The sequence below is a fragment of the Rhincodon typus genome, chromosome 28 (genome assembly GCF_021869965.1).
Source record: "Rhincodon typus isolate 14 chromosome 28, sRhiTyp1.1, whole genome shotgun sequence".
Classification (NCBI taxonomy): domain Eukaryota; kingdom Metazoa; phylum Chordata; class Chondrichthyes; order Orectolobiformes; family Rhincodontidae; genus Rhincodon; species Rhincodon typus.
The window spans coordinates 16,348,037-16,373,910 of NC_063359.1; the positions used below are offsets into that span (position 1 = coordinate 16,348,037).

Here is a 25,874-nt window from a genome sequence, read left to right on the forward strand (position 1 = left end):
GTTTAAATTAAGGGATTTTAGTTAGTTTCTTACGGAAATAGTTTCTAAAGGTAACAGCTGTTTTATTTTGGTGTAGGGGATTCCTATCAGTTTCAAAAGTTTTCGGTTTCTTCGGTTTGTAACATGCTGCATTTACCACATACTGTAGCTCAGAAGTTCAAGCTATTTTTTTTTGTTAAATAAATTACTACCTGCTCAGTGAAGTTCTGACAATTACTCTTGAGGGGACGCAACTACAATGCAAAGCATGTAGCCTTGTGGCCTTTAACATTTTTTGAAAAAAAATTGCACTGCAGGTAAACAGAGACCATGTCAAAATGCAACTGTCATTGCGCTTGAAATTGAAGAACCATCCTTAAACAATTCTACACAGGCTGGACAAGCTGTAATTCAGTAGGAGTGACATATTAACATCTCAATCTGTAACTTGTGTTGATGCATCTCACTCTTCAGGGGTACACTCTACAATTTAGAAAAAAGATTTGCAATTTGTTTGTCTAACTGCTCATAAATTTCACTCAAAATTTATTAACATTGACAAGTCTGTTACACTTATTAACTCTGGCTGGATTAAATAATTTAAATGGTAACTGCTTTGGAATGACACCTGGCAACAAGGAAAATGAAGCTTCTAAGACAATATGATACTTGACAGATACAGCTCATAATCTGATCAGATGAAATATATGCACAATAAATCTCCTCTCATTCTATCCAAACAATATGCCAAAGGGCTGCAGTTACAGCACCATAGTTTTCTCACAGTAACTCTGTTTGATAGAAGTCAGACTGCCAAAGTAACAACAAAAATGTGATAAACAGCTGCAACAAACAATGTATTAGGTTGAAACTGCCTAAACTCAACTTATATAAAACCATTACAACCAAAAGAGAATGAAGACTTCATTCCATCAACTAGTGCCAAACTGAAACCAAATCAAGAAGTAGTACTTATTTGTTAAAAAGCAATGCCAAGCTCCCCATTATATTTTTAAAATTTCCTTTACCCCATTTGTGTAACACTTAAATGGTTAAAACATGAAACTAGAAAGCAGTTGCATCAGAAACATTTTGTCCTTCCCAAATATAATTGTGTATATAGATTGACTACGTATGATTAGCCTCCTTTATGCCCAACTGTTTAACTCACATTGTCCCTAATGTTGATATCAGCTCCTTTTGACAGCAGCAGCTTTACAATATCTATATGCTTATATTCTGTGGCCCAAATCATAGACGTCCAACCACCATCATCCTGTTCAGAGAATAAAGAGAGAGCAAGTAAATTGGCAAATCAAGTAGAAACACGGGAATAGATGAGGGCATTCAACCCATTAAGTCTGTTCTGCCATTCAATAAGATCATAGCTATCATCCACCTTGGTTCCATATCCCTCAATATACTTGGTTGACCAGCAAAAATCTATCAATCCCAGATTCGAAGTTATTAACTGAGGTAGCATCTTTTTGCAGAAGAGTCTTCCACATTTTTGTCATCTTTTATATGAGGGATCATTTACCGCTGAAGAAACATTCACTGCCAAAGCTCTTCATCTTGCACTCAAGACAAGAATCACAGATTGTCGGCAAGTGAAATTTGGTATTGGCATTGCCTCAAGGTATGCAACAGGAACTGATTAACTGCCAGCTTTTGATTAAAGTCAAACCACATAAATCAACTATCATTGGTCAAGGTATTACCGCAGAGAATGCACAAAGAAAGTCTGTTTCCCAAGCTTTTTTTCAATTGAAAGGGGCAAAGTGCAAGAAATGTTCTCTGTTTGCAAAAGACAATTAAATAGCAGGTGAAACTAGCTATTTAGGGGAGGCGATGGCCTAGTGGTATTATTGTTGGACTGTTAATCCAGAGACCCAGATAACGTTCTGGGGACCTGGGTTTGAATTTCACCACGGCAGACGGTGGAATTTGAATTCAATAAAAATCTGGAATGATGACGATGAATCCATTGTCGATCGTCGGAAAAACACATCTGGTTCACTAATGTCCTTTGGGGAAGGAAACCGTCATCCTCACTTGGTCTGGCCTACATGTGACTCCAGACCCACAGCAATATGGTTGACTCTTATTGCCCAGAGGGCAGTTTCGGGATGGGCAATAAATGCTGCCTAGCCAGCGACGCCCGCATCCCGTGAACGAATAAAGAAAAAAAAAAAATTTTGCATGGCTACTATGCTGCTGCAACACAAGTAACAAGTAACACTCCACTAACAAGATGCTGCCATCAAGCCAGGAAGACTATTCTACCACACAAAAGGTATATGAATTTCAGTGCTAGGTAATGCCAGATACACTGGTCATACATCCTTCAACTATTTGCAAAAGGCAGCAACTGATTGTATCCAACTACCCGTGCTTCCAAAACTCAGGACATAGTGTCCAACATTAGGTATGATTCTACTATTGGACAACATGTACTTAACGATCCTGACTGCGCTAGGAATTGCACTAATTACCAACTTAAGATTGAGTTTATCACAGTGTGCCTTATTGACACATGCTAGACATCACATATATTCAAATGCAAGGGCTTGTTCTTTGAAAACAAAAGGAAAAAATGCTTGGACATTAACTCGTGCATTCTCCATGATAACTTCTCTACCAATCACAGTTCACTTGCCAACTATTTAGCATCATTTTTCTATGGACTTCAAATTGATATTCCCTTTGAGAATTGGTATCCTAGCAACCTTGTCCTAATGAATGCAAGATGACAAGTTTTAAAAGCATGTCCCTTTTTATTAAACAATACTCAAGGTCTATACTACCAAATGACTAAATGTCTTTCTACCACATTCTCTCCTGATTGGCCTCACTGTTGCTTTCCCCCTCTGCTGCAGACAATGTTTCTATCTTAGTCCATTAATTTTTTAACATTATTAAAACCTTAATCAACACATCCCTTCCCCTGCTCAACCTCCTACATTCCAATGATTGCAAGTCTAATTTTATGCCATTCTTCCTCATGTTCTGCACCTTGGAGCCTTAGTAACATTCTTTCCTAGGCTAAATAGATTTTCTAATGTGAGGTGCCCAGAGCTGTACACAGTATTCCAGATTTGGTCTAACCAGGACTTTAAATAGCTGTGTTTCTCCTTTTTATTCTAGGTCTCTAGATTCTATTAGCTTTTTTTGACTTGTTTTTCTATTCAATCTGTTCAGGGATGTTATTACACACCGATATGTTATTACACACCGATATTAGCCTTTTTGATTATGTTTCTGTTTTTAATGACTACATTTCAGTGATCGGTGTACACAGACTCTTTGATCTGTTTGGAATGCCATGATCCTAGTTTTAGAATATTTCTAAACAAACTCATATGCACTGTTCATTGGTCTAAAATTGTTGTTCTCATACATAATTATACTGAAATTCATCTACTGCAGTTTTGTCCTTTCACTTTACATATCAATGTCTTTTGCTGCTTTATATTCCTGTCTGTACTACTACTTACGCCACTAATCTTTGTATATTCAGTGAACTTGGACATATGGCTCTCTATTGATATCCAAGTCATTAATAACGTTCATTAATAGTTGAGGCCCCTGCCCAGATACTTGTGGCATATCGCGAGTCACTTCCTTCCTCTATTGGTACATACCCATTTATCCTAACATTGTTTAAATGGCAAAAGACAGTTTCCTAACTAGGTCAATAGTTTGGCTTCAACGCCAAGGAACTTTAATTTTAGATTCCAATCCCTGCTATAACCACATCCCTAGATAATGGCAACCGCAATTTTAATTACAGTCACAAAAAATTAAGTTAGCTTCATTTGAAATAATTAACTCAATATAAACCCATGTTGGCAGTCTTATCAGCTTAAATTTCTCCAAGCACTATGTCACTCTGTTTTTAACTACAGATTCCAAGAGTCTTATCACAAAAAATCTGATTGACAGATCTATAATTTCCTGATTTCTCTCTCACCTCTCAAATATTGAGTTACTTTGAAATATTAATGGTGGCACGGCGGCTCAGTGGTTAGCACTGCTGCCTCACAGTGCCAAGGACTCAGGTTCAATTCCATCCTCGGGCAACTGTATGAATGGAGTTTGCACATTCTCCCCTTGCCTGCATGGTTTCCTCTGGGTGCTCCGATTTCCTCCCACAGTCCAAAAATGTGCAGGTCAGGTCAACTGGCCATGTTAAATTGCCCATACTGTCCAGAGATGTGCAGGCCAGGTGAATTAGCTATGGGTAATGCAGGGTTACAGGGATAGCGTAGGGGAGTGGTTCTGAGTTGGAGGCTTTTTGCAGGGTCAGCGTGGACTCGAAAGGCTAAGTGGCCTGGTTTCACACTGTAGGGATTCTATGATTCTATATTTTGATTAAAAATGGGCAATTCCTGAATCAAGTGCGTTTTGGAAGATTTTGGCGAAAGCATCTGTAGTTGCCTCAACTGCTTGCTTTGAATCTTTGGTAAAAATCATCCAGTTGTGAGAACTTGCTAGTCATTAGTAGCATTTCTTTTGAGAGAACTGCTTTCTTTCTTACATTAACTTAATTAAATTTTGGACCATTATTAGTTTCCCTAGAGGGTCAGATAAAGAATCCCTTTCCTCTACTGTGAAGACCGAAATTAAGCAAATTTTCACTAGATTGGAACTTCAGGACATTTCATATGTCTTGGGTGACCGTGTGTAGGAGGTTGCTCCAGCTCAAGCTCCAGATTTCCAAGCTCAGGGGACAGCTGAAGTCACTGTGGAACATCAGGAAGAATGAGAGTTTCTTAGATTGTACATTCCTGGAGATGGTCAAGAGAAAGGCAGTAAGGAGCAAGGAAAGTAGGTGGGTGGCCATTCAGAACAATTGTAAGAGCCAGGGAATATAGGAATCTTCCGGGCAAGTACCACTCAAACAGATACCCAGTTTCAGAGATTCCTGGAAGTGACAATACCCTGAGGAATACAGTCAATCGCCAATGAACGAAGGATTCTGCGGGAGAGAACACCAAGGTAGAAATCCAGTTGTAATCAGATTTCACAAGCAGGGATTTCTGTAATTGTCATCATGAAGCCCACTCGATGGGTCATGCCTTGATAAATGAGGTACATCTTGGACTTCAAATAGCATAAGTCAGTTCATGATTGTTCCTAAATACCCTGTCTGGCCTGAAACACCAATATTTCATTTGCGGAATACCGAACTTCTCGAACATGAAAAATTGCATATTGTTTAATTTTTTTTAAAAATAGTTTACCTTTTAACTTAATCTTAAGTGTATATCCCAATCAATAATTTATTTTGCTCTCCATAAAAAAAAATTAAAAATGAAGCATAATCAGTGCCTTTAGCTTGCTAGTTTGCAATCAGAGTATTTTTCCATTTATTTAGCTGCTTATTCTGCTTGATGAATCACTATTGCCGATGTCTGGAGGCTTCCTTGACATAGGGTCAGACTCAAGGTCAGGAAAGGTGAAACTTATGCACAGAAATTCCTAGATCTTTGTAGGCAGCTTTCTTCAAGATCAGTTGCAACTGTTGTCACAAAATCGAGGTCTTTATATTAGCTTTTACCTCTTCTATGGATGTTTTAATTGTCAAGTAGAATTCCTGCTCCCTTAGGATATTTAATGATTTGGTATTAAGATTAGATTTATATTTGACAATTTTCATATATAAAATGCTTTTAACTTTAGCAGTTATAAACTGTAGAAATAAACTGCATACACAACTATATTACATACCTGGTGGGGATGCCAAAACAAATCTGTTAAAAATTTCTTATAACTTGCAAATCAGTTTCATGTCTTTTGTACTAAGTTTAGTAATACTTTTGAGTGTTAATAATTTTAACAATTTTATTTAAATTTCCAATGTAGAAGTATGCATCATTATTTGCCATTCCTTTATAAAGATTTTCAATAACATTTTGATTATATTTCAGTAATACTTGCAAAGCCATTCATGCTTTACAAGCCACGATACAGTAAACTAGATGAAGTGCACAGCCCTAAAGATATGTGAAAAGCATATCTGTGTGAAAGAGAGACAGTTCCCATGGAAGCCATGAGTTTATATTGCAAAAATACATTTTAACTAAATATCTTAACTACTGCATTTAAACAGACTGACACAGCAAGCTTTAGCATTTTAAAAACTGATTTTCTTTCAGCTTTACTTTTGCCGCCAACTGCGCCCTGCAATTTTCATCCGTTTTCACGTCAAAAATTACAACTTGAGCGTCATGCAGTTCCCAGTATCTTACCCTGACATTCATTCAACAGATGTACATTGAATGCTGATCGGAGCAGAGGAGTCATCAAAGCCAAGAACAACCTTATGTTCATTTGATATTTAAATATGAGTACTCATAGTTTGGATTTCTAGATTTAGTTCCCTGCTCCCTTATCCAGGAACACTAAGCAAAATTTCTGTTTTAACTCAACAGAGGTTCGGATTACCCATCGTACAGGACTGTTTTGAAATCTAAAGAAAATGATGATTAGCTGCAAGACACTTCCATAAGCAACTGAGGAGAAAAATCAAAAGGGTTTTAAACCAAATTATCTTGTTTCTTAAATTCTTTGAATGTTTCCAATAATTATAAAATTAGTGGAGAAAAGGAAAGATGGCAGTATTATGAATAATCAAGAGTAACCAATTAGGGTAACAAAGTGACTTTCTCTGTATTTGGCTTGGGAAGGCAACATATTTGGAAGACTGACCAATATTGAGTGTTTAGGACGGCGTGATTCAAGGCAGGTGGATGATGTCATGAATCCTCCAGGAATACATCAATTAGATTTAATACCTTAGTGGATATTAGGAAACAAACATTTGACATCTAGTCTGTGGGACATAAAAATTATGACAATGTCACAAATATTTGTCTCACCTGACAGCTCACATCGATTAACCCCGTGGATAGAAGATATACAACCACATCATAATGTCCCTTTTTAGCAGCCAGATGAAGGCAAGTTGACCCTTCAACATCCTAAGGAGAAAAAGTCAGAATTGTGCAATTAAAAGTAAAATGCAGCATAAAAATATGTAGACAGATAATTGCAATCACTAATTCAATTTTGGTTATCAAATACCCAGAGTGTTCAGCAATGGGAAATACATAGAAACATCACTGGGAGCACATTCAGTTGTTCATAAAACTTAAACATATTGAGCATTTTCAAGTTACTTTTTTTTTTCTAAAGCCAAAGGAATTATTAGGTAAAATAAACTGTCTGCAGGCTATGTAACGCCAGTAAAGGCAAAAAGAGATTTGTTTAGTTACATAAATAGGAGGTCCAGGGCCAGTGACAAATGCAACCATTTCCAATAAAGAATTGCAATTAAGCCACACGACTCTAGTAAAATGTTAATATATGCAGTTTTAAACAAATCATTTACACTTATTTCACATGCAATATCAATCTAGAAGTTTATGCTTCCAATACAATTTATAATTTTAAATTCAATCTCAACATTCAAAATAATAAATTATGCTGGAAGTCAAAAAATAAAGTTGCACAGTGGATCCAAGGCATTGGTTAAAGGAAACAGGATTTAAATCTAACTTCAACTGGCAGGATCAAAGTCTCCTACATCAGCAGATTCTGAGAATCTTGCAAATTAATTTTAGATAGCTTAAAGTAGTTTCAAGTGGACTTCAGCTGACAGTTCAAAACTATCCTTAATTTTGTGGTTCAGAGGCCACATGGACAGCCAAATGGTGGTGTTCATCTTCCTGAAATTGAAGTTCAGCACATCTCCTCAAGGACTGCTTGATTCTGATACTAGTTGGCAGAAATGAAATTACTGATCTTGATAAATGCCGAATTCCAAAGAAAGGTAAGGCCCAATGCAACTCATCCTGAACTACATTTCCGAGTCATGAAATAAAACTGGGTGATTCTCACTCCACATCTGTGCCCTGTGAGCTTCAAAGTTCCAGGCTGTGAAATCAATTCACATACCACCATTCCACTGGTCTACCTTGCCTCCCTGGAGCCAGGCAGCACCATGCGTCTCTACTTGCAAGGCATCCCTAGTGTTTTTGCTTGACATAGTTGCATTCTTTGCATGCATACAAACATGATACAAAGAGAGAATAGATAGGTTGGTGTTATTTCCCCAAGGCTAAGGGAGGAATGTGATTGAGGTGTACAAAGTTCTAAGGGACATAGATAGAGTAGATAAGAAGAAAGCTTCCCCTTCAGTACAATGATCAATAAACAGGGGGCATAGTTTTAAGGTAAGGAGGTGGATGGCTTGGAGAGGACTTGAGGACTTTTTTTCACCCAGTGGATTGGTTGTATATGGAACTCACTGTCCAGAAGGGCAGTAGAGTTGGGAACCTTCAAGGCATTTAATAACTATTGAGAAGAACATTTGAAATGCCACAGCAGTCCAAGCACTGGAAACTGTGATTAGAATAGATAAATGTTTGATAAATAGCATGGACATGATGGGCCAAAGGGCCTTTTTTCATGCTGAGCTGTTGCTATCTTGACATCATGCAACCAAATCAAATGTGTCCAATTTTGGTATCCTGGTGTAAATGCAGGTTCGGTTACATCCTGAAGTGTCTACTCCTAAAAAGAGCCCAAAGTACCAAGCTGGGCCCCATAGCATTACTTAAAAGATTAGATACTCTAACTAAAATTAATGGATTGTTTTCTATTGAATAGTACCCAAATCTACCATTGCTGAAAGTGACTGCCTGCACCACAAGATGGCATAAGAGTGCAATACTCACCAACAGTAAGAAAACTAGAACTGCACCTTCAAAATTAATTGATGTAGCACTGACGCAGAATGGCAATTGCAAACACCCTATACATGATGCATTGCAGCAATTTGCCAAGATGTTCGACATATCTTCAAAACCCGTGGTATCAGCCAAGAGAAACAACGGTAACATTGGAAAACCACCATGTGCAACTTCCCCTCCGGGCCACTCAAAATGCTGAGTTGGAACTATATTGCCATTCCCTCACTGTTGCTGGGTCAAAATCCTGGAAATCATTTCCTAAGAGGATTGTGGGTGTAGCTACACATAACAGACTGCAGCTGTTTCAGAAGGCAGCTCAATGTCACCCTTTCAAGGACAATTAGAAATTCGTAATAAATACTTGTCTGGCCAGCAAAACTCAATTCACAAAATATTTTTTTTTCACAAAGCATTACCTGAGGTCATATTCCAGCTTAGTTTTGTTGGGAATTGTCACTGGAATAATTTTCTTCTATTTTGTTCCCCTTATTTGGAGGTATTTCAGAGATGAGAGGTTTGTCTTATGAACAGAGATTGAGCAGTTTAGGCCCTTATTCTCTGGGGTTTGGAAGAACGAGGAGATCTAATTGAGGTCTATAAGATGCTAAAAGGGATTAATGAAGTAGATGTAGAAAGAATGTTCCCTCACGTGTGACAATTTAGAACGAGAGGTCATAGTTTTGGGAAAAGATGTAGCAGATTTAAAACTAAGCTGAGGAGAAATTACTTCTCTCAAAGGGTCATGAATCCATGGAAATCACAACCTCAGTGCAGTGGATGTTAAGACATTGAGTGACTTGAGGAGGAAATAGATAAACTTTAATTAATGATTCGAAGGTTTGAGCACAGACAGGAAAGTGGAGCTGAGGCCGAGATGAGATCGTCATCATGAGATGTTGGAGCAGGCAGGCTCGAGCGACGGAATTGCCTACTCCTGCTCCGAGTTCTTATGTTAAAATAGGGCTGTATAAATCATAACAAAAACAACGTTGCTGGAAAAACTCAGCAAGTCTGGCAGCATCTGTGAAGGAAAAAACAGTTAACGTTTCGGGTCCGGTGACCCTTCCTCAGAACAGAACAGAACTGTATAAATTAAACTCATTTCTAACTTTGTCAAACATCTATCTTCTACTAGGTTATCATTATGCACCAACGATTCCAAAAGGAATTACATGGCTAGTTGAAATAGCATGCCAATACAACAAAGATTTGCCCCATAGGTTCACAGATTTTTCTTGTTACCATGGTAGCTGTGAGAAGGCCTGAAGGTTGCTTGTCAGTGAACTGTAACCATACCCACATTCTGTCTGAGAGTCACTAAACCGCTTAATAGACACCCCAGAAATACAATGTATCTACATAAGTAATGGCTAACATGGGAGTGCTCATCCAGCCCATTATGCCCAATTAGCCACAATGTAAAGATTTTGAGTTTGAAAGCATTCCCACTGTATCTTGTACCAGATGCATGACATGGTAACTAAATTTTATATTTCTGATGTTTTGCTTCCTCTTGGAGTCACACATATCTCCAACGTAACCACACTATTCACTGGGTCATAGCATCTGACTATATGATAACTGTCATACTATTTAATGATTTTGAAGTTAAGCAAAAAAAACTACAGTCAGTCCAAAAATGCCTGTCTACCATCAACAAGACATATATCAAGATTATCACAGAATACTGTCCACTTGCCTGGCTAAGAACAGCTCCAACAGCACTCAAGAAGTTCAACACAATCCAGTACACAGCACTCATGTAACACCTTCAACTTGCACTTCCTTCATCACTGACACTGTGTATCAGCGACAAGATGCACAGCAGTAACTCACTAAGGCTCCTCCAACAGCACATTCGAAACTCATGACCTCAAATGATTAAAAAGCCAAAGGTAACAAATACATGAGAACACCACCACCTGCAAATTCTCCTCAAGTCATGTACCATACTGACTTGCCTTTCCTTCACTACAACCAGATCAAAATCCTGGAACTTCCTTCCAAATAGTTGTGTGGGTGCTCTTATGCTGTATTAACTACAGCGGTTCAAGTAGGCAGCTCATCATCACCTTCTGTTGGGGAATTAAGATGTTTATAATGAAGGCTGGACTAGTCAGCAAACTCCACATCCCATGAATGAATTAAAAACTCAAGAAAACACAACCAATGGTTGTCAGCAAGAAGCTAATAACAATGAACTAACAGAAGAGCGAGGCTACTGAACAAGTCAGCAGATTCCGTTCTTTGGATTCTGGGTCTGAGAGTTTAGTAGCCTTTCTTAAGTTTAGATATTTGGAGACATTTTCTAAAATTGGTGATGCTTGGCATTTATGGGAATTGGAATTTCTTTGGCAGCCTGTGTCAACTCAGATCACAGATGCAGAATAATCTTCACTTAATGACTTGCTTCAATTTCAGCTTCAGAAGGATCTGTCATTTTGGACTATCATGTTTCTATATTTCCTCGATTGTCATCAGTGAACCTCATTCAATTAATTTCTAAATTTGGCTAGTATGCTTTTGCACAAAATATGGAAGTGAGACCACCAAATTCCCTTAATCTGGGACTCCAAGAACCATCAGAGACTTTAACCCATTAGTTTACATCCAAAAACACAGCACTATAAACTGGTGCAACACTCAAGCCCAAGTTTAATTTACAGGGAAAATACAAGAGATTACTGAACACTAAAAGCTATCTTTTACTTTCAGCCTAACCTTGTGATCTGCCAGTGCACCTGCCTTCAAGAGGTACTTTACTGTTTCAAGTTGATTGTTCTCTGCTGCTTCCATCAGTGGGGTCCTCTGATCATCATCACAAGTATCGAGATTGGCACCAGCCTGCAAGAGAGGCCAACTGTCTTTATGGTACAAACTGAAACAACATTTCATTCTAAACAGAACTTTCAGTTGTTATCTAGTGAAAACAATAATCAGAATTACAACTATGTTATTCAATGGGGCTCATACCTCTTCTCACTCAATTTTTTGCAACAATGTATTTTTATATTAAAATAGATGTAAAGAATAAATCAGAACAAAAATCACGAGATAGACTGCAATGATTCAAGATGAAACATCACCCCCCTCTCATGAGCAAGTCAGGAAGAACAATAAATGTGGTCTTTGCCCACAAGGTACATAGTTCAATATTTTTTAAAAAAAGATGACTTACAACAAGCAGAAATTGCTGGAGAAGCTCAGTAGGTGAAACAGCATTGTGGAGGAAAAACAGTTTAACTGCTTTCTCTCCACAAATGCTGCCACGATTGCTGAGCTTCTCCAGAAATTGTGGGTTTTGTTTCAGATTTCCAGCTTTTGCACTTCTTTGTTATGATTTACAACATTATATGCTTGGCTGTAATGCTGAATTCATATAGTAATGAATTTATGGGAGGTGGTTTTTCTTTTTCTTTTATTGCAGAATTATCTAGGTGGAACACACACAAGATATAATGAAAAGGATAGGGACCGAGAATTAATAAAATAAAACCGTTTTAACCTGTACGAGCATATGGCAAATTTCCACATGGCCTATCTCAGCAGCTGCATGAAGAGGTGTCCGCTTATTCTGGTGCTCAGCTCTAAAGTTAGGATCAATCCCATCAACTAGAGAAAAGATGATCGGAAAAAAATGAGCACTCAGACAAATTTCTGTGTTCCTACGGTCTTAATTTAAGGCCATTTATAGATCAGTACATTACAAAAGTAAAAATATCAAAGCGATTGCTATTTCCACCTATAAGTTAGAGATGCAAGAAAAAAAAATGCAGGAAGGTGGCTTTTCAGCCGATAAATCCCACTCCTTTAGAGCTGATTGAACAGTCTTGTGAACATTCTCTTTTTAAATGTGTTTCATTTTTATATCCCAAATTTAGCTATATTAAAACTTACCCAACATTAAAAGCACTTTCTGCATCTCTCCTTGCTTAGCAGATATATATAACTGCTTTGGGTGAAAACGCAGCTTCTTGGGTCTATATGAAAAAAAAATGTCATTAAAAAAGCACAGGACCATCAGCTATTCTTTCATGACTAGGAGGAATATGGACAGCAGGGCTTTCAATACTGTGAAATCCAACATGCACTCGCAGAGCAGAAGATACATTTTGGCCCAAACTTCCCAAAGCTGAGCTCCCAATCTTAAGCTTAATCAAAGTAGATACAGAAATATCAAGGAGATTTCAGAATCCATTCCTAGTCTGTTGCTTTATTCTTAAACTTTTGCTATCCAACTTTCAATCAGCTCCACAAGCAAGAGTTGACAGACTATTCACCCCTGAGGATATTGTGACTAACAATGATCCAATTTCTCACCATATTGTCATGCATCGACCAAATAGGAAACCACAGATAAAAGACATTTTCATTTACTTTTCCTAGATCAGTGATATCCTAAATGCCAGCATTCCAATCATATTAATAAACTCAATAGAGACATGAAATCAAATTCAGAGGCTTTCCTGCAAGCTTAGTGCCATGTTGGGAACTTTTGTTCACTAAACTAACAAAGGATGGTTCAAAATGTTAGGCTATTAACATAGTGGAAGAAGTCTGTATTTTGCAGAATACGATGACCAAAACCTTCAAGTCAACAACAATGCCACGGCACTGTCCATGATAAACTGCACTCTCCATCTTTCCACAAAACATTTAGGGACTTCTTGTCCCAGCCAACGGCACAACTATCCATGAAGAAAATTATGAGGGATGGTAATAAGATCCACAATCACCAAGACCTTTTATATCCCTTTTGTGAGCTGCACAAAGCATGCTGCATAAGGTCCAGCAGACTTGTGGAATAATGGAGAGGTTTTAAAGTCCTCAACTACACATTTTTAACTATTTTTAATCTTTCAAAACCTTTTAGTAGCTTTTACGAGTTTGTATAACCTTCAATTTAAGTAAATGTGCAATGTCTTGTCCTGAATTTAAAAAATGTATTTCAAATTAAATAAATGGTAAAGTGCATTAGACTCCTAATTGCATTTTTAAATTATTTATCTGCACAATGGACTGAAACTGGACAGCAGCTGTTTCCACATGCATTAGGTCTCAGAGAGCACTGATTTTTTTTGGTATTATTGAAGAGATGAAGGGTGCACAAGGCTAATTATGTGGGATTGTGGGTCGGGATTGCTTCAGAGAGTGGCAAGGGGAGGTATGGGTGTGACTGGGTGGCGCAGAGTGGGTGCTGGGTCAAGGGTGAAGGTGGGGGAAATATGAGCTGAAGGACGTGTGAAGGTTTATTAATTGTTCAGCAAATCTACTTTGAAATGCATTTTGAATCCTTACCAATATTGCTCTGCTATTAATCACTCTCAGGTCCTAATACCTATGAATAACACCATGAAATCCTTAAGTAAATTTCTGGGCAAGTTGAAAGCATTTATTTCAGGAATACAAGAGCAGGATAAGTGTTAGACAAAGCCATAGAGAGGTCTAAGCTTCCCAGTTTTGCCCATCAGAAGTCAAATTCTCAGGTAAGTACTGCACAACTTTGAGGGTGCCATTGCAGAACAGTGCTGAATATCTCAAAGTTTGCTACAATATTAATCCTATCGTCTGGGTCAGTGCAACCTAACTTGAGAAATTCAGGACTATTTTTGCATTTATAGATTTTTTAAAAAATAAATTAAAAAAATGGAAGCCAAGCCATTGATACTTGTTGAAATAAACTGAAGGAACTCATCATTCACCCTTAATTTGCAGATTCCAACTATGCCAAAAGGAACAGAAACATGCCAGTTCCCTACATGAAAGTGAGGGATAGACATGGGAGGGGACTACGTCATGTCAACCTGCGAATTTTTAGAAATTCACTTACTGTTGACAAAGCCCTGCCTGAAGGAATGAAATCCACAGAAGGTTAACAGAAAAAAAATATTAACTTCACATCAGAATCTTTGGAGTTAACTTTTTTCAAATCTATATTTTTACTATTAAAATGGTTCAAAAAGAAATGGCTCGATTAATCCTTCTTCTGTTGTAAACATTTACTTTTTAATGCTTACCTCTCTGTATCAAGTGCAATAAGAATGCTTTCCATAGTCTCTTTCCCAGGGCCAGTTGGCAGTCCTGTAGTTGACATGGCTACTCCCGTTTTCAATGTAGTGGAAAGGCTACAGGTATCTGAACTATCAGCTACTTTGGAGATAGCACTCTCAGGCTTGCTTTCCATGGACATTCTTATCCGAGCACTGCTACAAAAATTGTTTGAAAATTACATAAGCTGACCAAAGTTAATTCAGGTTCCAAAGATGATCATTCACTCATTAACCGACGCCACTACCATTCAAGTTATGAATGTGCTTAAGGTTAAACTGAACTAATCAGCTTATTCACAAAAAAAATTACATTTATGAACATCCCTCATCATTACAAACAGAATTCTGAGGAGAAACTTGATTTCTTTATCAAATAAAGTATTTTTTGTTATAGGCCTATCTACTGATCTTCAAGACCACCAAATACTCATCATTCTCTCACTATTACTTCAAGAAAGTGACAAATCAAGTACAGCAAAACTAACTATGCATTACAAGAAACAAGGCTCTCATCAAAACCTTGAAGTAGGAAGCCAAGTAAACTACTGATAAAAGCAAGAACTTGATTAATTCAAAATTAACAGAATATCTAAGATACAGAAGGCAAAATAACTAAAATTAATGTATCTTAAGAGAAAAGCAAACCTAAATACCTCTCGGGTGCATAATACATCAGCACATAAAAATGGAAGCAAGTTGCTAAAATTAAGTCATGCCAATAATCTGATTCCTCAAATTATATTTCTTGCAAATAATGAGTGAATGGTATGCACATTGGTTTTATCCTCTCCCCAGGAATTATGCAAGAACAAAATTTTGGATATAAATATGCCCCTCATTAACATACAAGAGTCAATAATCTACATATAGATGTAGAAATATAGAAAATAGGACAGGAGCAGGCCATGTGGCTCCTTAGCCATTCAACATTCTCATGGCTAATCCTCTATCTGAATGTCACACTCACATTCTCTCCTCATACTGCTTAACACTTCAGCTTCTAGAAATCTACTTTATCCATTAATATATTCATAGATTTTGCCTCCACATCCTTCTGTGGTAGAGAACTCCACAGGTTCACCATCCCGAGTGAACAAATTTCTCATCTCAGTCCAAAATAGTATGTGCATACTCTGAGACCACAACACCTTGTTCTAGATTCCCGCCCCCGACCCCTGGCCAAGGGAAACATGTCCTGCATTCAGTCTTTCTAGCCCTGTCAAAATTTTGTAAGTTTCAATGAGATCCCTTTTCATTCTTGTAAATTCTAGTAAATACAAGCTTAGTCGATCCTAATGGTACAGACCTGCCATCCTAGCCGCGTGATTCTTTGCTGTACTCCCTCTATGACAAGTACATCTTCTATTAGGTAAGGAGACCAAAACTGCACACAATACTGCCAAGCGTCATCTCACCAAGAACCTGTACATATGTAGGAAGACTTCTTTGCTCCCGCACTCAATCCACGATGCAATGAAGGCCATAGTAGCTGTAACTGCAGGCTGGCTTTCATTGACTGTTGTACAGGACACCTAGGACCTTTCGGTACATCAATATTTCCAAATCTATCACTATTTAAATAATACTTTGCTACTCTGCGTTTCTGACTAAAGTGGACAACTTCACATTTATCCAAGTTAGAGTGCATCAGCCATTCATTTGTCCACTCACTCAATTTACATAAATTGCCTCTAAGCCTCTACGTCTTCCTTACCATTCAAACACCTACTCAAAATGACCCATTTATGTATAGATCTATACCAGTATATTATCACTAGGATTTTGTGTTACAAACTTTTCAATGGGATCTTAACCAAAGCTTTCTGAAAATATATAACATCCACTGATTCTCCCTCATTTATTCTACTAGTTATGTTCTCAAAGATCTCCAGCAGGTTTGTCAAAAACTGTATTTTTCTTCAAAAAGTCCATGCTGATTTTGTGTAAGCCCTTTGGTATTTCCCAAGTGACCTGTTATCACATCCTTTATAACAGACTCCAGCAATTTCCCTACTAATGATAGTTGGTTTATGAAGGCAAGTAAACAAAAGTTAAAAAGAACACATCGTAGAGTTATCAAGATTTTTCAAACAAAAAATGTTTCTATTCCAAATATTACAGTTAAACTCAAACTTGAGAATGTTTAAAAAATAAAGATCAACAATATTCATCAAGCTTTTCTCATCATCATCCAAATATGCAAGATACAAAATACAGTCCAAATGCTTGCAATTCATCCAGTCAGAACAAAGGTGGCCTACCTTGCTGTAGTAGTGTCTGCTTTTCCATTCACAGCAACAATCTTCTCCTGTGCTGGGAGAGGTACCATAGAGGTAGTGTCTGCTTTTGCAATGGTAACTTCTTTTGCTTGAATAGTATCTTCACCACAATGTGGGCAGAAGGACAATCCATTCATATGAGATGCACAATTTTTGTGAAAACGGTGTGAGATGGTACTATCAGGCTGGCATTCCATGAAGGTCCCCTGGAACAACCACAAAATTAAGACATTAATTAATACGTCGACTTGGCGACCGCTCCACAGAATATCTACGTTCTGCTCGCAAAAAAAGACCCTGAACTAACTGTTGCCTGCCACTTCAATGCACCACCTTGCTCCCTGGCCAACATCTCTGTGTCTGGCTTGCTACAGTGTTCCAGTGAAGCCCAGCACAAGCTGAAGGAACAACACCTCATTTTCCGCTTGAGGGCCCTATAGCCCTCCGGTCTCAATATTGAGTTCAATAATTTTAGGGCCTAAACTCTCCCATGTCCCAGCCCCCCACCCCACACACCAGGCCTTGTTACCACACAGCCTGCCACCACACACCCCCTGTTGTTAGTCACTAACAGTCCCCATTAACAACTACTCACCCTCCCAGCCTGATCGTTAGCAACTCCTTTGTCTGTCCAACTGTCTTTCTCTCTCTTTGGGCTCTATCTTATCGTTTAGTCCCTACCCCACCCACCTCCCTATTTTCTGCATATGAACTGACGTTTTCCCAGCCACCACCAGTTCTGAGGAAGGGTCATCGGACCTGAAACGTTAACTCTGTTTTCTCCTTCACAGATGCTGCCAGACCTGCTGAGCTTTTCCAGCAACTTTGTTTTTGTTCTTGATTTACAGCATCCGCAGTTCTTTTGGTTTTTACAAAATTAATACATGCCTGTCATAAGTAACAAGCAATTACAGTCAATTTTTTCACACTATTTTCATCATTCACGATGCAAAATGAATGAATTAGCTGACAGTGGTATGCTTAGACTTCTATTTAAATGACAAAAACTGGCTATCAATTCTAAATTTTCATTACTTCCCAGCATAAGAGAGACAACTTTCCCTAGTGCCTCCTCAACTAGCTTTGACTAAAGCAGACAACTGATTAGACATGAACTCTCAGTTTTGAAATCAAGTTGCCCCAGTGTTATTAAAGCATCAGCTTGATGCATTCTGCTGCATTGTTGGAGGATCATCCTATTAGTTTACAAAAATCAAAATTGAATTATTTGTTTAAATTGAAGTACTGTAAACTAGTCAAACATAAGACGCGTTCAGTGTAGCAATAAACATATCCCTTCACACCTTTTATGAAAGGATGTGCTCACAGTCTGGTTGAGATTGTAACCATCCCACTCATCTTTATTTTCAGGTAAATTAATACAATGTGCATTTTATGAGAAAGAGGATTCAAAATTCTTCCAACTTGGCCTAACTGCGCTGATGTACTTGCTTCTGATCGCTTTTAGGCAAGCAACAAGTAGCACTTCCTCCTCTCTCATTCTACTCAAAATGTGAAGGAATTTAATCCTTAACAACATATCTAAAGAACATAATCCATAATTAATTTAAATATGGTGTATAAAATAGATTTCTGTTAAAGTGCAAAAACTAGCTATGCTATTTCTGCCATTGTGCACCCAAATACACTCAAATCCACCTTTATACCTCTATGCTATCTGGTCAACAATTATAAAACTCCCAAAATACAAGAAGAATCCTCAAGCTGCTTGGTGATTGAGTACAGTGTTCAAAAATGCAGAAGTTCTTTGTTTCTCAATTTGTGAGGGATATAAAATGCTCTCATTATTGCCTGAAAAAAAAACCCAAGTTTTACACACTTTCTGATTATGAATTAAGAACCTACATTATCACAGTGACCTTTTGGATAACAAGTTAACCTGAAATTGGAAACAGATTAATTATATCACATACATTACAAAATACTTCTGCATTTTTGCTCCATATTAAACACCAGTGGAATCTTATTAGGGGTCGAAACAATGTGAGCCTTGGTGAAAAATTATGTGAGAGGTGCAGTGAGCCTATCTCGAAATCAGAAACAACTCTACATTTCTTGTTGCAGGCATTAAAGTGAGATTTACGCTAGGCAGCAAGTAGCCTATTTACTGGGAATTTTGCTTGTTCTCAAGTTTATTAATTGCAGTTCTTGTCTCACTAATACGCAGCTTTCTATCATACCACAGCAAATAAACTGGATATCAAGAATTATCAATATTCAGCTTAGAACTGGTACCTGATGACTTCAGCCTGCTACTTTACTCCAAAGGACCTCCATGCTAGACATGAGACACTAACATCTCAGGGCAAGCTCCACAGGTGCTGACCACATATCCCGTGCCCATGGATATTGGTACACAATATGAGCCAGCCTCCAAGAAACATAATGGCACATCCCTGACCCATTTACAACACAATTCTGCACTTTAATGCTACACCTAGGGGCATGGTGGCAACTAGCATAACAGTTTGTGCTCAGGGACGTGCACACAGTTCACGGACTGATCCCGGCAGCATCTGCAAGCTGCTCGCTTCATCTTAGTGTTCACCAGCTTGGAGCCTATCTGGATGCTCAGTGTAACCCTGTCATGCCTTGCTTGCATTGTGTTTTTGCAGCTTGCCCTTCAGCCAGAAATACTAGACTTACGGTACTGGTGTATGTTCTGCCATTTAGCACAGCTTGTCATGCTGTCAGCAATGTTACTCTAAGCTGCTTGGCAGCACAACTGCTCAGGCAGTCCACACACCCCACTTGTAGTGTGGACACATTGACTTCTGGTTATTCAAGCTACCACCACAGGTGGACCTCAGAAATTCTTGCAATGCAATAAAAAAATAGAAGGAACACAGGTTGGCAGTAGTTCTCAGTCAAATCAAAGCAGATAGCCTTCAGTCAGGGGGTCCCAGCACAATAAGTCAAGGGCAGCATCCAAAACCAGCCCAGGGCTGGATGTGGTCAGTCAGGTGCTAGGGGCAGTCGGAGTCAGGACCTGCATCTCATAATGGATGAGGATTCAAATATCAGGCATGCCTTGACTCTGCTGCCTTAATCTGGGTTGTTTTCCTCCTGGAATGAGACAGGCAGATATTAAGGGAGATGCAAGTGGATGGTACAGCTGTTACTTCTGGTGTAGGTGTAGAAGTGTCTCAAGCAAGCAAGTAAGGAGCGCAGAAAGCACGTAGGATTAGTGATGTCAGGGGCTGGATGGGTAAGCACAAGTGAAGGAAGATGTAGCAAGCAATAGTGAGATTGGTACATCAGGAGTCTCAGTGTAAAGCGGGTATAGTAGCAGAGATAGAGTGAGAGAGAGGGAGATATCGGAATAAGATGGTGGCACTTACACTGGACAACTGAATTTGTTCATTACTTTCTTCCTACAATGCTGTGGATTCCTCCAGATGTCAGACTGCACTAACCCAAGTGACAATCTCAGACTAGGCTGGCAAGGTCTGGTCTTCTGGCCTTCACTGCTGGTTCCCACCTCTGCAGCACCCTACCCAGAAGGACCTCCAGGTCCCTGTCTGGAAAATGGGGTGCCAAGTTTCTCTTCTCTGCCATATCCAGGATAAATATCAAGAAACATGCAGGGCAGAATCAAACTAACAATGCGTGATTAGGTGAACAACTGTCTTTTGAAGATGGCACTGACACCAGGGATACCAGTCCATTCCAGGATATCCCAACTGTGGCAAAGTTGTTCCAGATACAGAGAGCAGTAGAATCAGACAGGAGGGGCACTGGAGGGGCAGGGTAAGTAGTTACGAACAAAATTTGTTAAAGTGTGGCAAGAAAACCCACTTGGCCTCATGGATTCAGATTCAGCACATCATTTTAGTTTTACAATCAAAATCATGTGATAAATATTTGGCATCTTGATATTTGTATTTATCTACAAGGAATGCTCTACACTTACAGCAGTGCAGAAGTATCCACAGCCTGGGCAACACTGATGTTTAACCATCCGGGATCTGTGGTCCTCACACAATACCATTAGCTGCACCTTATTGGAGGGTCGCATCATCTCTTCTTTGATTACACTGTTAATACAGCTACTTAGCTGAAAGAAATATTTAGTCAAATTAGAGCTTTTGTTTTATACATTTTGGACATCCATGAACTAGGTTTTATCATCACCAAATTTTTACCACAGCTTAAGTCTGATTTGTACATACAGTGCCTTCCTTCTATCAAGTGAGAGTCCTGAAGGAATGTTGCACTTTTGCTTTAAACGGGGCAACTGTCTTTCCTTTCAGATGAATGGAAGAGATCACGTGGTATAATTTTTAAAAAGAAACATTTTCTCCCGTGTCCTGGTCAATATTTATCTCTCAACCACAATGACTAAAATAGATTGCCTGTTTTGGCTTCTCACTGATAATTCAGGGACCTTGCTGTGTGCAAAGTGACTGTTGTATTAATTGTATTAGAGCATTCATTACACTTCCAATGTACCTTATTGACTGTAACACAATTTAGAACTTCCAGAACTTGTGCAAGATGCTTTCTAAATGTGTGACTTTATTTATTTTTTTCTTGTTCTACTCAGCGGATTAAAGTATAGGGACACAGGAATTAAGAGGAGTAGGCAATTCAACCCTTCAAGCCTGCTCTGCCATTTTACATGATCATGGCTTATCTTATCCTGGTCTCAACATCACCTTCCTGCCTGCTCCCCATAGCCCTTTATCCCACTTTTCATCAGAAACATATTTATTTCTTGAATCTGTTGACTAGTTCTGCCTCCTGTACTCTGGGATAGTGAGTTCCACAGATTCATAACTCAACAGAAGTAGTTTCTCTTCATTTCAGTTTTGAACCTACCTCTTTTCACTCTACATCCACGACGTCTTGTTCGAGACTGTCCCAAAAGGGAGGGCGTCTGTTCAATTTCCACTTTATCAATCTCCTTCAGCATTTTATATACTTCAATCAGATCCCCCATCATTCTTTTGAACTCTGGCAAGTACAAGCCCAAGTTATACAACCGCTCCTTGTATGGCAGCCCTTTCATCCCTGGGATCATTCTGGTCAACGTCTGAACTGCCTCCAGAGCCACCATATCCTTCCTCAAGTAAGGAGACCAAAACTGAACACAATATTGCAGGTGTGGGCTCACCAATGCCTCATATAATTGTAACAACACTTCTTTACTTTTATAGTCCTGTCCTTTTTCAATAAATGCCAGAATATGCATTTCTTATTATATAATGCACCTGCATACCCAATTTCTGTAATTGATGCACAAAGATGCCCAGATCCCTCTGTACTGATGCACTTTGAATTTGCTTCCCATTTAATAATAATTTGTCCTTCTATTTTTCCAACCAAAACGGACAACCTCACACTTATCCACATTAAACTCCATCCGCCAGATTCTGGTCCATTCTCCTAGCCTGTCAATATCCATCTGTAAACTCTTTATCTCCTCATCACAGCTGCTTTCTTACCTACTTTAGTATCATCCACAAATTTTGCTGTTACACTCTGCCCCTGCTTGCAGATTATTTATACAGACTGTAAACACTTGAGGTCCGAGAACGGAACCCTACAACACCCCTATAGTTACAGCTTGCCATCCAGAGTAGGACCCATTTATCCTAACCCTCTGCTTTCTGTCAGTCAGCCAGTCCTCTACCCAAGCCAATACACTACCCTTAACCCTCTGGATCAGTCTTTTATGCAACACCTTGTCAAATGCCTTCTGGAAGTCTAGATATACCACATCCACTGGATGCCCATTATCCACCTTCATGGTTACATCCTCAAAAGGACTCCAACAAATTCGTCACGCATGACTTCTCTTTGTGAAACTGTGCTGACACTGGTGAATTGAGCTTTACTTTTCTAAGTGTTTAGTTATTTCCTCTTTTACGATCAATTCCAGAAACTTCCCCATTAGAAATCAAACTAACTGGTCTTCAGTTCTACAGTTTTTTGCCTATGTCATAAACCACCAAAGACAGGCAAATCCATAAGTCGAAATTTTAATTCCCTGATAAATGTTAATTAATCAGTGAAAAGTACAAATAGTCAAGACTTTCTCTGCATACCAAAAGTAACAAAACCGAAATCCTATTTATGAACACAGTAAATTGTCCCTTCAGTTCTTTTACCATTATGCTGCTTAAAAACAGGTCATTTTTGCTGGAGACACACTTTATACAAAGTTTCTTTCTGTAAATAAAAGCCTGTAAAAGTAAAAGCAGACTAGGCTTCAATATCTTCCCAATCAAGTTTTGACAAAATGCACTGAATTTGTAAACCAGTTCAACTCAAGTTAAATTAAAATATTTAAGATGACATATTAAAGCTCACTGCCCTTTGAGACTCAACGTTTAAAGGGGTTCAATCCAACAAACCATTTAGATAGGCAGGCTTTAGAATGACTGAAAGAGAGGCACATGGAATTGATTGAAAATTTACCCAAACATCATCAAACTTGCTGTAATGTGGTGCACATTCGTGTTTACACAGACTATACGTGTAGGGAACCTTCCAAAGAACAAACTGCAGCAAACAGTCATTAAAAAAAAACAAGTCTTCACATTAGGAGGATACGCAGATGTCAAAGATATAGCTCCATATTTTGCACATCAATAACCAATATACAACCACACATTTCCTTTGATTAAATTTAAACCTTAAATGAAGCTCCAGAAATATTTCTGTCAGGATACATTTAATTATTTTTGTAAACTGTTACATCTACTGTTTTCATTTCCATTTGTCTGCTCGTTTTGCGTGGGAGGGTGAACTGTAGTCAACAGTTACATTTGAACGTAATTCAGACATTTTGAGAATAACAAATCGAACGGCCAGCATATGTCCACCTGGGTGGTCGTTTTCTCAAATTTGTGCCAAGTGCTTCTTACCTCTTCGTCTATATTCTCAGTGGCCATACACTTATTGTTGGCCAGTTTAACAATCTCTTGGCTTTTTGGTGTTTCCATCCGACAACTGCAAAGAGGTAACTCCTGTAGCTTATCTAGTTCCACTGAGTCAGAGCTTTGGGAAATGCCTGCGAAGAATTACAATATCAAAACAGTTCATACCAACCCTTTTTTCGTTTAAGAATACAGAAACAAACTGTTGTAAACATTTATGCAAACCATGTAAAATGTCATTAAAGTCTCCAAACAATGTACATTTTCCAAATGCTTCCATCTGCCAAATTAATTTCTATATTCTAACTGTATATTAATAAATAATTCCAACTTTAAAAAAACTTTTTAACAACACCTTGAAAATCTACAAAGCAACTTTACCTATAGATTGAGAAGTGAACAGACCACCTGCAGGCAGATTCAGTGAACTCAGAGGCATCTCAGTATACTCATTATTATCTATGAGAGCTGGAGTCTCTGTTTCAGCACCTGTAAATAATGAAGATCGCAGTCAGATGTTTATAAAATACTCCAATTATACAAAAGCCTGATTTTGGATGCTGGTTCTGCAAGATGGAAGTTTTGTTATAATTGTAAGTTCCTAAACATTTTAGCGCCTAGAATATTTGCTTTCTCCAGGTGCTGTTTCAACAGGTCTCTCAATTCTTAACATTTGAGTCAGGTCTGGGAATTCAGGATTAATTGATTAAAGCTTGTAATTGGTTTCTTAAGTTTCAATTTTCGACTGAATATTCTTTTAGTGACATTATACTAGAAGAGTACAGCTTATGACAGACACCTGGTTCTACCATTGCTAACTGCATTCATAATTAAATGTCAGTCCATTCATAGCACAGCTGAGATAGACAACTAGCACATTTTGTAAATGATAACACTTCATGAAACTGACAAGCTTCTTTAATGCAGCCTTCACTGAAATGTGGGCCTAATAGAAAGGCCCAAAATCCCGAGAAAGGCAGCAATTCCATGGAATCGCTGCTATGCTTGCAACATGCAGCTGCAGGAGGAAGAATGGCACTCGGGTATGTTGGGGCAGAGCCACTGTGCTTGGTACTTGGTATCTGCATAGCACAAGCATTAGATTGTGGTTTGGTAGAAGATAAATTTGCAGTAAACACCTCAAGTTTACAGAGGTAATTTTGCAACCATTGTTTAATTCTGTGAGCATAAAGTCTCTAAACTTTTTTTAATTTTAGCGCTAATCGAATACAGTGCCAAAATGCGAACCCCCATCAATAAGACTAGTGGGAACTTTGTGATTTCACCCATGCCTAAAAGCCAATATTCAGAATCAAAAACCAAGCTAATTTATGAAAATCATTACTGCATGGGCATGCCTCACTACACTATTTGAGTTGCTGTTCATAAAGGCTGCTGCAACCTTCTCTAAGTACAGGAGGCCTGTCAGGTCTCACCTGATACAGGATACCGTTTGCCAGTCTAACAAAAGGACACTCTTGTCGTTAACAATATATATTTTTGCATATCAGCAATTACTTACTGATTATATTGATATGATAGACAAAGTTCCAGAGACTTTAAGGAGGGCCAGATGTCAGGTCTCAATCCTTCAAGCCCCTAAAGTGTTCTGTCCACTAATCCAAATGATGTCACCATGGTGGGTGGTGCTTATGGCACTCTTCACTATGAATGCTTTCAAATCCATGTATATCATCTCTGAAGAAGAGTCACTGGACCTGAAACATTGACTCTACTTTCTCTTCAGATGCTGCCCAGACCTACTGAGTTTCTCCAGTAATTTGTTTTTGTTCCAGATTTCCAGCATCCACAGTTATTTGTTTTTGTTACATCTCTTCCCAAGCTTTTATTTTAATCATTCATATTATACACTGCTGACATAATTCTGTTTACTGCAACCAT

The 25,874-nt window shown here is 38.5% G+C and overlaps 2 protein-coding genes across 5 annotated transcripts in view; both read right to left on the reverse strand.

Annotated features, from left to right (window-relative positions):
- ehmt1b (euchromatic histone-lysine N-methyltransferase 1b) overlaps window positions 1-25,874 on the reverse strand; it is a 170,372-nt gene that overhangs the window by 109,502 nt on the left and 34,996 nt on the right. For 2 of the 4 annotated variants that reach the window (XM_020526558.2, XM_048613799.1), the window contains exons 9-18: window positions 24,354-24,461; window positions 23,961-24,106; window positions 21,002-21,145; window positions 17,050-17,273; window positions 14,756-14,944; window positions 12,636-12,718; window positions 12,244-12,350; window positions 11,460-11,582; window positions 6,864-6,965; window positions 1,151-1,255 (exon numbers count right to left, since the gene is read on the reverse strand). In XM_020526558.2, coding sequence (XP_020382147.1) covers window positions 1,151-1,255; window positions 6,864-6,965; window positions 11,460-11,582; window positions 12,244-12,350; window positions 12,636-12,718; window positions 14,756-14,944; window positions 17,050-17,273; window positions 21,002-21,145; window positions 23,961-24,106; window positions 24,354-24,461 — 1,331 coding nt within the window. The remainder of the gene's footprint in view (window positions 1-1,150; window positions 1,256-6,863; window positions 6,966-11,459; window positions 11,583-12,243; window positions 12,351-12,635; window positions 12,719-14,755; window positions 14,945-17,049; window positions 17,274-21,001; window positions 21,146-23,960; window positions 24,107-24,353; window positions 24,462-25,874) is intronic. The other 2 variants (XM_048613800.1, XM_048613801.1) reach the window with 2 other exon arrangements.
- Window positions 1-25,874, reverse strand: part of LOC109913773 (glutamine synthetase-like) — a 190,998-nt gene that overhangs the window by 6,749 nt on the left and 158,375 nt on the right. The gene's annotated exons all lie outside the window — the stretch shown is intronic.